General features: G+C 61.8%; 1 protein-coding gene across 4 annotated transcripts in view; it reads left to right on the plus strand.

The window, feature by feature from the left end:
• Positions 1 to 3,880, plus strand: part of LHPP (phospholysine phosphohistidine inorganic pyrophosphate phosphatase) — a 136,591-nt gene extending 132,711 nt beyond the window's left edge. For all 4 annotated transcript variants that reach the window (XM_051982680.1, XM_051982683.1, XM_051982678.1 and 1 more), the window contains one exon: positions 2,780 to 3,880. In XM_051982680.1, coding sequence (XP_051838640.1) covers positions 2,780 to 2,876 — 97 coding nt within the window. In that variant the 3' untranslated portion in view covers positions 2,877 to 3,880. The remainder of the gene's footprint in view (positions 1 to 2,779) is intronic.
• Positions 3,881 to 12,335: the final 8,455 nt, after the last annotated feature.

Below are 12,335 nucleotides of genomic sequence, written 5' to 3' on the forward strand. Positions count from 1 at the left end.
CGACATGTTGGCCCCAGGTCCGACACGTTGGCCCCAGGTCCGACGCGCTGGGGGGCCGTCGGCTGCTTGCAGACACCTTGTGCGGGAGCCCGAACCCCGAGAAGCTCCTGCCCCGAGCCTTTGGCCCTCAAAGCGCTTCCTGTCTAGTCGGGGAGACGCATTCGGCACCGTCAGTGCTTGGGCTGCCCCTGCTTTGGAGAGAGGGCCCCCATCTCTGTCGCCCTCCCTCCCTTTCCCAGCCTTGCTGGCTTCCTGAAGCCCGAGACGAAGCTCTGCCCCGTGCTCTCCTCCTCACTTCTGACTCCCTGACGTGACGCTTGGTGAGCTGGAAGCCCCCCAAAGAGCCCCGCATTTGCCAAGAGAACCTGACGTCCCTCACACCACTGACAAGTGGCAGGGCCGGGATCTGACCCCTGACCTCCGGACTCCAAAGCCACGGCTGCTTCTAGTTCTTTCCGCCCTCCCCTCTCTCTCCCCACCCTCCCGATGGAAACTGGGAGTGGGACTTCCTTGCAAACAGCCTGAGCCCCTCCTGGCGGCCCCAGCACCACGGACAGCACCGCGTGACTGACAGGCCGCACACATCGGGGCCTCTGCCCCTTCTCCCCATCACTGTGCAGCTCCGCGAGGGCCGGGCCCGATCCCCCCTGCAGCCCAGCAGTGCTCTGGACCCGGCAAACGCCTGTTACAGTGTAACAGGCCCATTTCTGCCAGGCTCCTTTCTGGTTTTCCCAGTTTCTCTCGTCAAACCCGGAGCTCTTCCCAATGCACTTTCTGTTTTCCAGCTTATTGATCCCTGGGCTGTTAAGTTCCACTGTTTCTGATTCTCCCCATCGCTCCGACCAATCCCAAGCGGTTCTGGTGGCTGCTGCGGCCCAGCCCGGGGGCCCCGAGTGTCTCCCTCCTTCCCCACCGCGCCCTTAGGTCTCTCTCCGGACGAAGTTGGTGGCTATTTGACCTGGCTCGGCCCCACACGCTCCCCACTGCTGCATCTCCGCAGCCCTGGCAAGCTTTTTCTTTTCACCGTTTTCTGCTCAGATCTCACACTTCGGGTCCTCTCGGCTCCTGCAGGGCCAGAGATGACTCTGGGGGTAGCTTGGGGGTGTCTGCCTTCTCACTTCTCATCCCCTTCTTTTGCTCCTAACCTCCATGAAGGATAATGGGGGGAACCTCTCTTTGTACCCTCCGCAGTAGTGCCTGGCCCAGAGCAAGGGCTTCGTAATTGCTCACGTCTGACTGAGTCGTGACTTGTTGTATCCTGTTGGGTCCAAATACTGGGGTTCCGTTGATGAGACTCTTCTTAGAGCAAGAACTTGATTCCATGAGGAATTCTAACCTTAACCTTGGCGCCTTTGGCCATCGGGGGCCACTCGTCCCTCTCCCCAGTGCTAGAAAGAGCTGGGAGCAGATCCCTGGCTACCGGTGCAGAAGCTGCAGCATCTTTCTGCTGTTCCCTCTCGGAATCACCAAGAGAGCTAGACCCGGTCTCAAGCGGTGGCCGTCCCAGTCCCGACGCCGGCGCTTCGGCCCCTTAGTCGGCCGTGTGACTCCGGCTCCTTGCTGAGTCTCCATAGAGACGGTGACGCTGGTCTCGTCCACTCCGGACGCTTTGCAAACGGAAGCCGCGGGCCCGGGCGAGACTGCGAGACCAACGAAGGGCGGGTCCCCTCTCATCAGCCCCTCACACTCAAGTGGACAAAAAGAGAAGTTTTCTTAAATGATACTGTTGAGTCACAGGCGTTTGAGCTGGTGACGGGACAAATAGGATGCGCTGACGGCAGGAGAATAAATGTCGGCAGGAGAACACACGTCTGGCGGGCTCCGGGTCCTCCCCGAGACTGACGGGCAGCGCCTAAGGTGTGCCCGGGAGCACCGGGCTTGGAATCCGGCTTGTGCCGGGCAGACGTGGGCGCTGTAGTTGGGCTTGACCTCAGGGGCCATCAGTCACTCAGCACTGGGAGGGCCCTTTGTCTGGGCGAGAAGGGAAGGGAGAGCCTTTCTCCAGGCCCCCATGGGAGACTTTCCCTGGGCCCTCCCTGGTCGGAGGCAGCTCGGTCTGCCACCGTCGGGATGTGTTTCTTTGTGATCTTGGCAGTGAGAGCCCTCCGGGCCTGGGGACCCCCCGGCTTGGGTTTCTGCTGTTTTTGGTCTAAGACAGCGTCGGCTGCTCGGGTCAGTTATCCGGATCTGAAGCGGGGGAATCGGCAGCTGTTGCAGCCATCGCAGGGGAGCGCAGGGTCCGAGTGCAGGAAACACACACAGAAAAAATGCATTTATTTAAGTGAAGGAAACGCGAATTATTTGTGAGCTATTGTGGCCCCGAACGTTCCCTGGTGAAACAAGCCAGGGCAGCGGCGCCGGGATGACGAGACGAGCGGCACTTGGGCTCCCTGGCCCCCAGAGCCGGAGCTCCCGGGTGCCCTCACATCCTTCTGCCCTCCGCTTCCTACGGGGATTGTTGGCTCTTTTACAGATGGGGGACCCGAGGCTGGGGAGGGCAGAGACCACGGTCCTTGGGCATGGAATGGAAGTTTGGGATTTGTCCGTCTCTCCCTCGCCCCCCCGCTTTCCCCTCCCTCCCAGCAGCCCCGGGAAGGCCCGCCAGCGCCGGACGATGTTCTTGGGACCATTTTGGAGGCCGAGGGCCTCAGCCGTGGGTACTTGGGAAGCCCGGCCTCAGGCCTGCTGCAGAAGGGGGGACACCCCTCTCTGGACAAGGCCTTCTCCGGCATCCCCCTGCCTCCGTGCTGACGTGCTTCCCATCCTTTCTCCCCCCCAGGCCCGGCGACGAGCACCACCCCGAGGTGCAGGCGGACGGCTACGTGAATGACCTGGCCGAAGCCGTGGACCTCGTCCTGCGGTTCGCGGACAAGTGACCGAGGACCTTCCGGGGCTCCCGCTTGTCTGGGCCCGGCCACCCCCCCAGTGCCCCTTTCATCCCCCAGCAAAGCCCAGACAAGGCCCCGCCTCTGTCACAGCTGCAGACCCCCAGGGACCCCAGCCAGAGGCCAGCTCACGAGAAGAAAGGGTCCAGCAGCCACCAAGTCCAAGCCTTCCAGCCTCCTCAGGGTACCGGACAAAGCAGGGCTCCTCCCCCAAGCACCGGCCGGGACTAGTCAACACGGCAGAGATTGCTGTTTGTCCCTTGGCGGCTTTTGGTCGTCTGCCCCCCAAACCTCGGGCTCTCTGGGGGCCTCCTCCAGGAGCTGACCCTGAGACAGTCCACGGGAGCCCGGGAGTCCAGGCCTGAGGGGGATGGGAAGCCCTTCCCCGTGCTCCCTGTCCTGGCCCCGGTCCCATGAGCCCCTCACCCCTCCTGCAATCATGGCTGCAGGAGGAGCCTCCCCTCATTCTGGGCTCCCAGGCCCTGTTCTCGAGGGCCGGGGCTGCCCCAGGGACGTGCCCACGGGCCGCTGACCAGGCTTTCCCGGGGCTCCCGAGGCCCCCGGACAGGGCTGGCCCGGCCCTCAGTGGCCCCGGGCCCGAGGAGTCGGCCCGACCTGGCCTTCGCTGACCGGACCAGCTCCGGCCGATGATCCCCTGGGAGTCTCCAGAGCAAACCAGGACCAAGAAAAACCTCTTGGTGCTCCCTTCGGGCAGCTCCCAGACGGCTGGGATGGGAAATGGGGCATCGGGAGGGAGGGAGGCGCGGGCCCAGCACCTGCTCAGGAGCACGGAAATGGGGGAGAAACAGCGATCCGGGCGCGGGCTCTGTGGGCAGCTCTGGGGCCTGCTCCGGGCACAGCCTCGGGGAGGGGCTCGCTGCCCTTTCCCCTGAGGAGGGGCCGCCCAGCAGGGAAAGGACCCCCCGGCCGCTGCCCCCTCCTGGGCGCGCTCCCACCCGAGCCCCAAGTCCAACAATAAAGCCCCCGGAGGACAATCGGATGCTCGCTTTTTTCCAAAATCAGTTCGGTCGCCACTGACAAATCCTGGGAGACGGCGTCTGGTGCAGGAAGTTCTCCAACGGAGGCAGCGGGAGGGCCCTGGGAGAGCTCGAGCCGGCGGCTTGTTAACGGGGGCTCCCTCAGAGCGGCGCCCCCAGGTGTTAACCGGTGGGAGGCACGACTCCCCCCGTCATTGTTGTGCTTTTCTTCCTTCCCTTCTTCCTCCCTCTCTCCCTCCCTTCCTCCTCCTCTGACCCTATCACGCTCTCAGAGGCATCTGCCTCCAAGGGAAAGGCTCCGTTCGGCCTCAGACATGAAACGCAGCTTCCTTCCTTCTTCCTTGGGAGCCCCAACTGCAGCTTCTTCACTGCCCCCCCGCACTGCCCCTCCCCCCGGGCTGTTCCCCCCACGCTGCCCCTCCCTCCACGCTGCCCCCCCCACTGGCCTCCCCCCGGGCTGTTCCCCCCATGCTGCCCCTCCCCCCGGGCTGTTCCCCCCACGCTGCCCCCCCACTGCCCCTCCCCCCGGGCTGTTCCCCCCATGCTGCCCCCCCACTGCCCTCCCCCCAGGCTGTTCCCCCCACGCTGTCCCTCCCCCCATGCTGCCCCCCCACTGCCCTCCCCCCGGGCTGTTCCCCCCATGCTGCCCCTCCCCCCGGGCCCCTCCCTGGCAGGCCTTCCTAGAAGAGGGCGAGCTGTGAAGAGCCCACAGCTGTTGGCATCCATCACTCGTCAGTGACCAGGGGCCGCCGGCAGCCCCGGACTCCTCAGCCTCAGACGGAGGGACCCGGGCTGGGGGGGGGGTGGGGGGCACTTCCCCCAGTTTCCAGCTGGGCCGAGCCCTGCAGGGGCCTTCGTGGCCGCTCTGCTCACCTCTGGGGCCAGGAGGGCCGGGGGCCGCCCCTGCCTCTGCCCGCTGCCTTTGGGCCCTTCCTGGTCCTCAGATGAGCCCCCAGACCCCCCACTTCTAAATCTGAGCCCACGTGTGAGGAGAACCTCCGAGCTGCCGGAGCCAGAGGGGTCCTGTCCCCCCGCCCCCAGCTTGTGGTTGGGAGGACCTCTGACCCATGGGGAGTCCAAGGGGCGGGCCAAGGGGTCAAGAGCAAATCGCTCATCTCAGGGACAAGGGTCCTCGGTTTGGGTGGGGGAGGGGGAGCCCCGAGGGGCTGTCAGGCTGGGAAGGGCCCCCAGAGGTCACTTTTCCAACCCCTCAATCTCCATGCTCCCGGCCCAAGCGGTGCTCACGTCACTAGGGAGGAAACTGCCCCCCCTCCCCAAGAGAGACTGAAGGTCAGGGGCCACACCCCCCTCCCCCACCCCGGGCAGCCTTGGTTCCCAAGGCTGGAAATGCCCAGGATTTCAGTGCTTCTCCATCCCACGAGGTCATGGTCAGTCTTTGGACGTCCGATCCTCCGGGAGGAGACTCAGAGCGGGGCGTCCGGGCTCCGAGCTGGCCAAGGTCCTTGCCCTGCTGGTGACTGAGAGGGCCCGCGCCCGTGACCCTGAGGGCCGGGGTCAGAGCCCAGGTTGTGACCCTGAGGGCCGGGGTCAGAGCCCAGGTTGTGACCCTGAGGGCCGGGGTCAGAGCCCAGGTTGTGACCCTGAGGGCCGGGGTCAGAGCCCAGGTTGTGACCCTGAGGGCCGGGGTCGGGCCGGACTGACTCCATGGCCCTGGGCCTCGCAGCCTCCATCTTGTCCAGTGCCTCCAGACCCAGGGTCGAGGCTCTTAGAATCATCCTCCAGCCTCCTGCCTCTCACAGCCCAAAGCAGCCTGGGGGCCTCGGGCCGGCGTTTGAGCCCAGGCCCTGGCACCGAGGAGCTTCCCCAGAGAGAAGCTGTGGAGGGGCCGGACCCCAGTCCCGGAGACACCCATCGCCCGGATGAGCTACATGGGGGAGGGGGCTGTGGACGGGGCTGGGCTAGGCCTGGGGGGTCCCTGCACGGGAGACGTAGTCCTCGGTAAATCAGCCACTTATGCACTTGCAGGTGCCATCATGGCTCCGGGCGCTGGGGGTTCAGGGGCAAGGGGGGGCAAGTTCTGCGAACCCCTGCCCCCGGGGGGCTCTCGCTGTGTCCAAGACAGAACTTCTCCCCTGAATCCTCCCCTACACCTTCCTTCCCTGTTACAGGGAACACGTCCTCCCAGCTTCCCTATGGCTGCAGAAGGGAGCACCATCCTCCCGGCCCCCCAGTCCTCCCGGCTTCCCTATGGCTGCAGAAGGGAGCACCATCCTCCCGGCCCCCCCAGTCCTCCCGGCTTCCCTATGGCTGCAGAAGGGAGCACCATCCTCCCGGCCCCCCAGTCCTCCCAGCTTCCCTATGGCTGCAGAAGGGAGCACCATCCTCCCGGCCCCCCCAGTCCTCCCGGCTTCTGTAAGGCTGCAGAAGGGAGCACCATCCTCCCGGCCCCCCCAGTCCTCCCGGCTTCCGTAAGGCTGCAGAAGGGAGCACCATCCTCCCGGCCCCCCCAGTCCTCCCGGCTTCCCTATGGCTGCAGAAGGGAGCACCATCCTCCCGGCCCCCCAGCTCGCCACCTAGCAGTCATCCTGCATTCCTCACCATCTCACCCCCCCCCCCAGCCCCAACACGGTGCCACGGGCTCCCCATCCCACCTCTCCCCTGGCACCCCCGGTGGCCCTCTGGCCCTCTGAGAGGATGAGCCCCCGTGGCCTCCTCTCACCTCAGCAGCTGAAACAAAATCCTCGGGTATTCAAAGCCCCCCAAAGGCGCCCCGACCTCGGCCCTCCCGTCCTTGTCCATCCCGCACACTCCCCCCCCCCCCAAGCTCTTCGGTCTCATGAGGCCGCCATCTGTGTCCTTCCGGGAACACGACCCCCATCAGCCGGCTCCGGGAGCCTCCCCGAGCCTCTGACCTGCCCCGCCCCAGGCCTGCGATGCCCCCCCCCCCCAGGCCTGCGATCCCCTCCCCCTTCCTTTCTGCCTGCGGGCTTCCCTGCCTCCTTTCAGCCTTCCCTAAAATCTCTTGGCGGAGCCTTTCTCAGGCCTCATTCCAGGCTCAGACCCAGGGATCCGTCCTGGGCACTTCGGACGTGTCTGCCCGTGGTCCCCGGTTAGATTGTGAGCTCCTTGAAGGCCGGGCTGCTTTTCCTCTGTATCTTCCCACAGCACACAGTAGGTGCTTAACCAGTGCTCACTGACCCTGACTCAGGCCCCCGCCGCGAGCTCATTACCGCTGGACAGACCCGCGCCGGCCCCCTGCCCGCACTGCCTGCGTCCTTCCCACCTCAGGGCTCACGCTGAAAGCTCACCTGGTGCTGGCTGGAGACCCCGGAGGCCCCGCCCCTTTCCTCTCGGGGCCGAGGCTCCCCCGGCTCCGGACCCCGAAGCCCACGGCTGCCCCAGGCTCACCTGACAGGGAGGAGGAGGAAATCGGCCCTACTATGTGCGGGACCTCGGTGCTGGCTGGGGGGCCCACGCCCCTCCCAGCCCTTCTGGACCCTGGAGTCCGCCCGCTTCCTCCCCTCCGGCCTGAGAAGATGGAGCCCCTCCCCCGCCCCGCCCCCGCCTTTCACAGCCCCGACAGCGGCGTGAGCTCAGCCCCGAGGCTCCGAGGCTCCCCCGGGAGAGCCCAAGGGCAGGGGCTGCCCCCTCCCCCCGCCGGCACTCGGAGAAGTGGGCGATGCTTCCTCTGCCCCCCGGCCGGTTCCCCTCCAGAAGGGCCGGCGGAGACAGGCCCGGGGCCGCCGAGGGACCCCTTTTCCAGCCAGCGTCGCGGAGCCCCTCCCGCTTCCTGCGTCCGCTGGCGACCCCCAAGAATGCGCCCCGAGACGCCGATGCGTGGCCCCCGTGGCTCCCCGCCGGGGCAACCGGACAGCCGCGTTCCCGCGGAGCCGGCCGAGGGGCGTGGCGAGCCCCCGAGAACCCAGACGGCCCCGCTGAGCCTCCGCGGCTCACGCCCACTCCCCAAACGCTTGGCGTGATTTTACAGCGGAGGCAAATACAAGGGAAGCGAGCCCCTTCCCCCCCTTCCCCCCGCCCCCCCAGCCCACACAGCCCACGCAGCCACGGCTCCCTCAGGCCGATCCCCTCTCCGTCCTGGTCCTGACAGAAGCGGCGGGTGGGCTTCCGGCGGCCCCCTGCCCAGTCTTGCCTCCTCTAAGTGCTTCCAGACAGGCAGGTGGCGCTCCGAGGGAGGGGCGGCGCAAAGGCCTGACCTGGACACTTCCTGCCTGGTTTATTCTGCTTTTTTTCCCCTGAGGCAACTGGGGTTAAGTGACTTGCCCAGTATTAAGTATCTGCAGCTGGATTTGAACTCGGGCGGTGCTCTCTCCACTGCGCCACCTGCCGCCCTTAGCGCCTGGCACACAGTAGGGGCTTTCTCAGTGCCTGCTGATTGGCTGCTAGTCGGCTCCCTGAAGGCGAGTCACTTGCATTTCCGGAAACGGGTGATGTTTGCCGGGTTTTTCTGGCCCTCCCAAGCTGGCCCGAGGTCTCTCCGGCCGCCCTCCGCTGACCTCCCCATCCGGGGGACTGCCCTTCTCCCTGCGGCCATGCCGTGTGACATCGGAGGAAAGGCCGGGCTGGCTGAGGAGCCCACAGCTCCCGGGAACCTCCCTTGGGCTTCCTCGTAGCCTCTTCCAGTCTTAAACCCCCAAATCCGCCCCATTTCCACGGGAGCCAAAGGCTTACGAAGCCTTCCCACCCCCCACCCCGCCCCCAATAACCCCGAGGGAGGCTGTGTGAGAGCTCCTGCTTCCACTTACAGAGGAGGAAACTGAGTCAGACGGGTGGGGCGGCCTCCTTGGCGGGGTCCCCGTTGTCTCCCCCATCCCAGGCTGCAGCTGGCGCAGGGGAGGGGGGAGGGGGTCGGGGATCCCACTGGTCGGCGTCCAAGGCCGGAGAATTCCTCTCGCTTCCCCAGGAGCTGACGAGCTGCTGTGGGGGAGTACGGCGGCGGAGACATCCATGGCTTCTCACGGAGATGAAGGGGGGCTGTTCCTGCCGGGCGGGAAGGAACATCCTCTCCTCCCTCCGGCCAAATTCGTGTCCAGTGAGCAAGCCTGAGCCCAAGCAGGGGAGGGGCGGGAGACCGGCCTCCGGACCTCACTGGGCCTGCCCCGGGAAGTCTCCCTCCAAACCTAGCTTTGATTCCAGCTTGGAAGGGAAGCAGAAAGCTGGGGGACTTTGGAGCCAGGGGTCCTGGGCTCATTTCTAAACCTTGTAAAGAATGGACTCAGACTTATAATGACTGATAAAGTCATTCCCCAGCTGATAAATGGTCAAAGGATCAGAACGATTCTCAGAGGGTGAAAGTCAGGCATCTACAGTCATGTGAAAAAAAAATGCTCAGAATCACTATTGACCAGAGAAAGGAAAATTAAAACAACTGCGGGGTAGCGCCTCCCACCTCTCAGATCCGCAAAGATGGCAGGAAAAGATCATGACCAGTGTGGGAGGGGATGCGGGAAAACTGATGCATTGTTGGTGGAGTTGTGAATGGATCCAACCATTGTGAAGAGCAGTCTGGAACTCTGCCAAGGGCTATGAACCCGCACATCCCCTCTGACCCAGCAGTACCATTCTGGGCCGGTATCCCAAGGAAATCATGAAGGAGGGAAAGGGACCCACCTGTGCAAAAAGTTTGTGGCGGCCCCGTTTGTAGCGGTCAGGAACTGGAGCCCGAGTGGACGCCCATCACTTAGAGAACGGCTGAATGACTTATGGGATATGAATGATCTGGAACGTTATTGTTCTATAAGAACTGATGAAAGAGCTGATTGTGGAAAGGCCTGGAAAGATTTACATGAACTGGTATTGAATGAAATGAGCAGAACTAGGAATATACATTGTACACAGTAACAGCAAGACTGCAATGATCAACTATGAAAGAACTAAGTCTTGGTTCTTCTCAGGGGTTCGGTGAGCCAAGGTAACCCCAATAAACTCTGATAGAAAACGCCATCTGCATCCAGAAAAAGAACCATGGAGACTGAATGTAAAGCAACACGTGCCGTGTTCATTTTTTGTTTTTTTCTTCTGTTGTGCTTTTTCCCTTTTGTTTTGATTTTTCTCTTCCAACAAGACTGAAAAAGAAATGTGTGTTTTAAAAGTTGATATTCTTGTAAAAAATTACGTCTGTGGGTGGGAGAAGAGAAAAAAGGGATGCAGGAAGGAAGGATTTAGGGAGGGAGGAAATCAATGAGAATGGCCTATTTCTCAACCCTCAGCAGCTATTGGGGAATACCACCTGTATTTGGAGAACAGCCTTCATGACCTCTCCCTCCATGGCAGCAAAGGGTGACCGGCTTCTCCCCATGTGTGATTCTTGGCCACGTTCCTCCACATGCCCCGCAGACAGGATCTTAACTTCATAGAAATTAGCTCTTGACACCCACCTGGCCAGCAGTCTGAGGGTCCGAGGCCCTCTTAGCCCGTCCTTGGGTTCACGAAGACAAATGCTTGGGACTCGTGGCTCTCCCACAGTGGGGAAAATTGGAAAATCAGCTCACGCAAAACGAGTTTTCCACTTGGCCTTTGTGGGAGCAGGCTCGCCCCCGACTACTGGACATAGTGACATTCTGGGTCATTGCCCTGCCTTCTCCCCCCTCCCCTGCCAGAAGCCCACCCATCTTTGCCAGAATGCAGCCCCCAGGCTTGTGTAGGAGAAGGGCAGCCCAGCTTCGCTCCCCAAGATGACCCACAGACATGAGATACACAGAACTAGGGAGGGCCTCAAGGGATTGAACCAGGAAGCTTTATTTACATAGTAAAAGTAACAAGCAAATTCCTGAGAGAGGCTGCTCTAGTGCAACCCAGGCAGCTGAGAGCGGGAGCCGGCCCTTCTGGCTCTGGGCCTTCCTGGTGTGGCTCCATCTGACCCTGGGGCTGAGCGCGAGTCCCACGCCAGGCTTCCAAGTTTTCGCAAAAGTTTTGCGGCCTTCACACTTCTCCCAGTTCTTAAACATCAAGAAACCTAAGCCTGACAAAGCTGCTGCCCCCTGAGAAGAGCCACCTGACTCCACCATCCTGCCCTACTCTGCCATCCTGCCCGACTCTGCCATCCCACTCCTCGCAATTCATAACTGAGGCACCAAAAACAAGACTTCAATTGCCAAATAGACTAGGCTAGAACGTGAGGAAGTACAAATCTATCCTACAAATACTTGTGGGCTTTTTCCAATTTTTCTTAAAAAAAAAAAAAAAAGGACGCACGGGTTTTGATCAATGGCAAGCCCAGCTTGAGTTTTCCCTCAGGATGTGCCGGATTTTAACTATGGGAGAATCTGCCCCTTCAAACATCCCCTTGGGTGGCCGTGCCCACCTTCGAGAGCTAGTCTGGGTGGCTGGGTCCCAAGCGAAGCAGCGCCACCATATCATTCAGTAATAACCCCCCTGCTGTCCTGGGTGACAGGGCAACCCCTCCCCCTGGCATGTGTTTTGCCCTCTCCCTACCTGGGCCGGCCTTTCCCATGTCAGGAAGAATCCCCAGAGGATGCAAAAGAAAACTGTGACTTGGGAGGGGGAACAAGCCTCCCCCAGCCTTTCTTAGTGTAAGTTGGTGATTTCAACACGACATTCCCATTTACCCCAAACACATTTCCCAAAGCTGAGACCCATCTGCAACTTCAGGACGGATTTGTTTTCCTTCTTTATTAGCACATTTTCTCATATATATATTCATATTCATATATATACAAATTCATAAAAGTTTACCAACTACAAAAATTTTTTTTGAAAAGTAAGGCTTTTGCAAACTGAAAATTGGTACCCAAATCCCAAAGGAGGAATGCCCCCTCTTGGCCCTGAAATCTCCATTTTTGTCACTGTGGTTGGGGTCAAGCTGACAGACCCCCCAGGCCAATGGCCACAGTGCCCTCTTTCTGAATAAGGCAAAAGGGTTCCCGGTATGTAAACTGGACATTCGGGTGATCTCATGTGGCAGGGCCGCTCTCCCCCTGCCTGGGGCCAGCCCCCCGGGGTGAAGGAACCCTTTTCAGGTGTGTGAGTGTGTGTGTGTGTGTGTGTGTGTGTGTGTGTGTGTGTGTGTGTGTGTGTGTGTAAGAAGCCCTTTGGAATTCTAAGTGGATGATATGGAAAGATGATGCACTGAGTACCAGGCCCCCTTCCCCCAAGCTCTCCTGGGTGCTCTCTCCCCGGAGGGGAAGCCCCTGGCTGATGGTGCTTATGGGGAAGGAAAAGCCACAGCTGGGGGGAACCGGGGTCCCTCAGAGGGAAGCTTCCTCTCTACCCCCTGACATGCAAGCTCCTCCCTGTGTGGGGAGGGGGAGGGGGGCAAAGGAAGACCTGCTACCGGCTGTTTTGAGTGGGCACATGCGGCCCGCCAGGGTAACGGGGCAGGGCAAGGAGGATCCAGCTTGCTGAAAGGTGCGCTGGGCAGGGGGTGAGGTCCTGGAGGGGACGGGTGGGCTGGGAGACAACGAGCAGGCAGAGCAGCCGGCGCGGGGCCTTTGACTCCCCGTTAGCCAGATTA

Source organism: Antechinus flavipes, chromosome 2 (genome assembly GCF_016432865.1).
Source record: "Antechinus flavipes isolate AdamAnt ecotype Samford, QLD, Australia chromosome 2, AdamAnt_v2, whole genome shotgun sequence".
In the NCBI taxonomy this organism is placed as follows: Eukaryota; Metazoa; Chordata; class Mammalia; order Dasyuromorphia; family Dasyuridae; genus Antechinus; species Antechinus flavipes.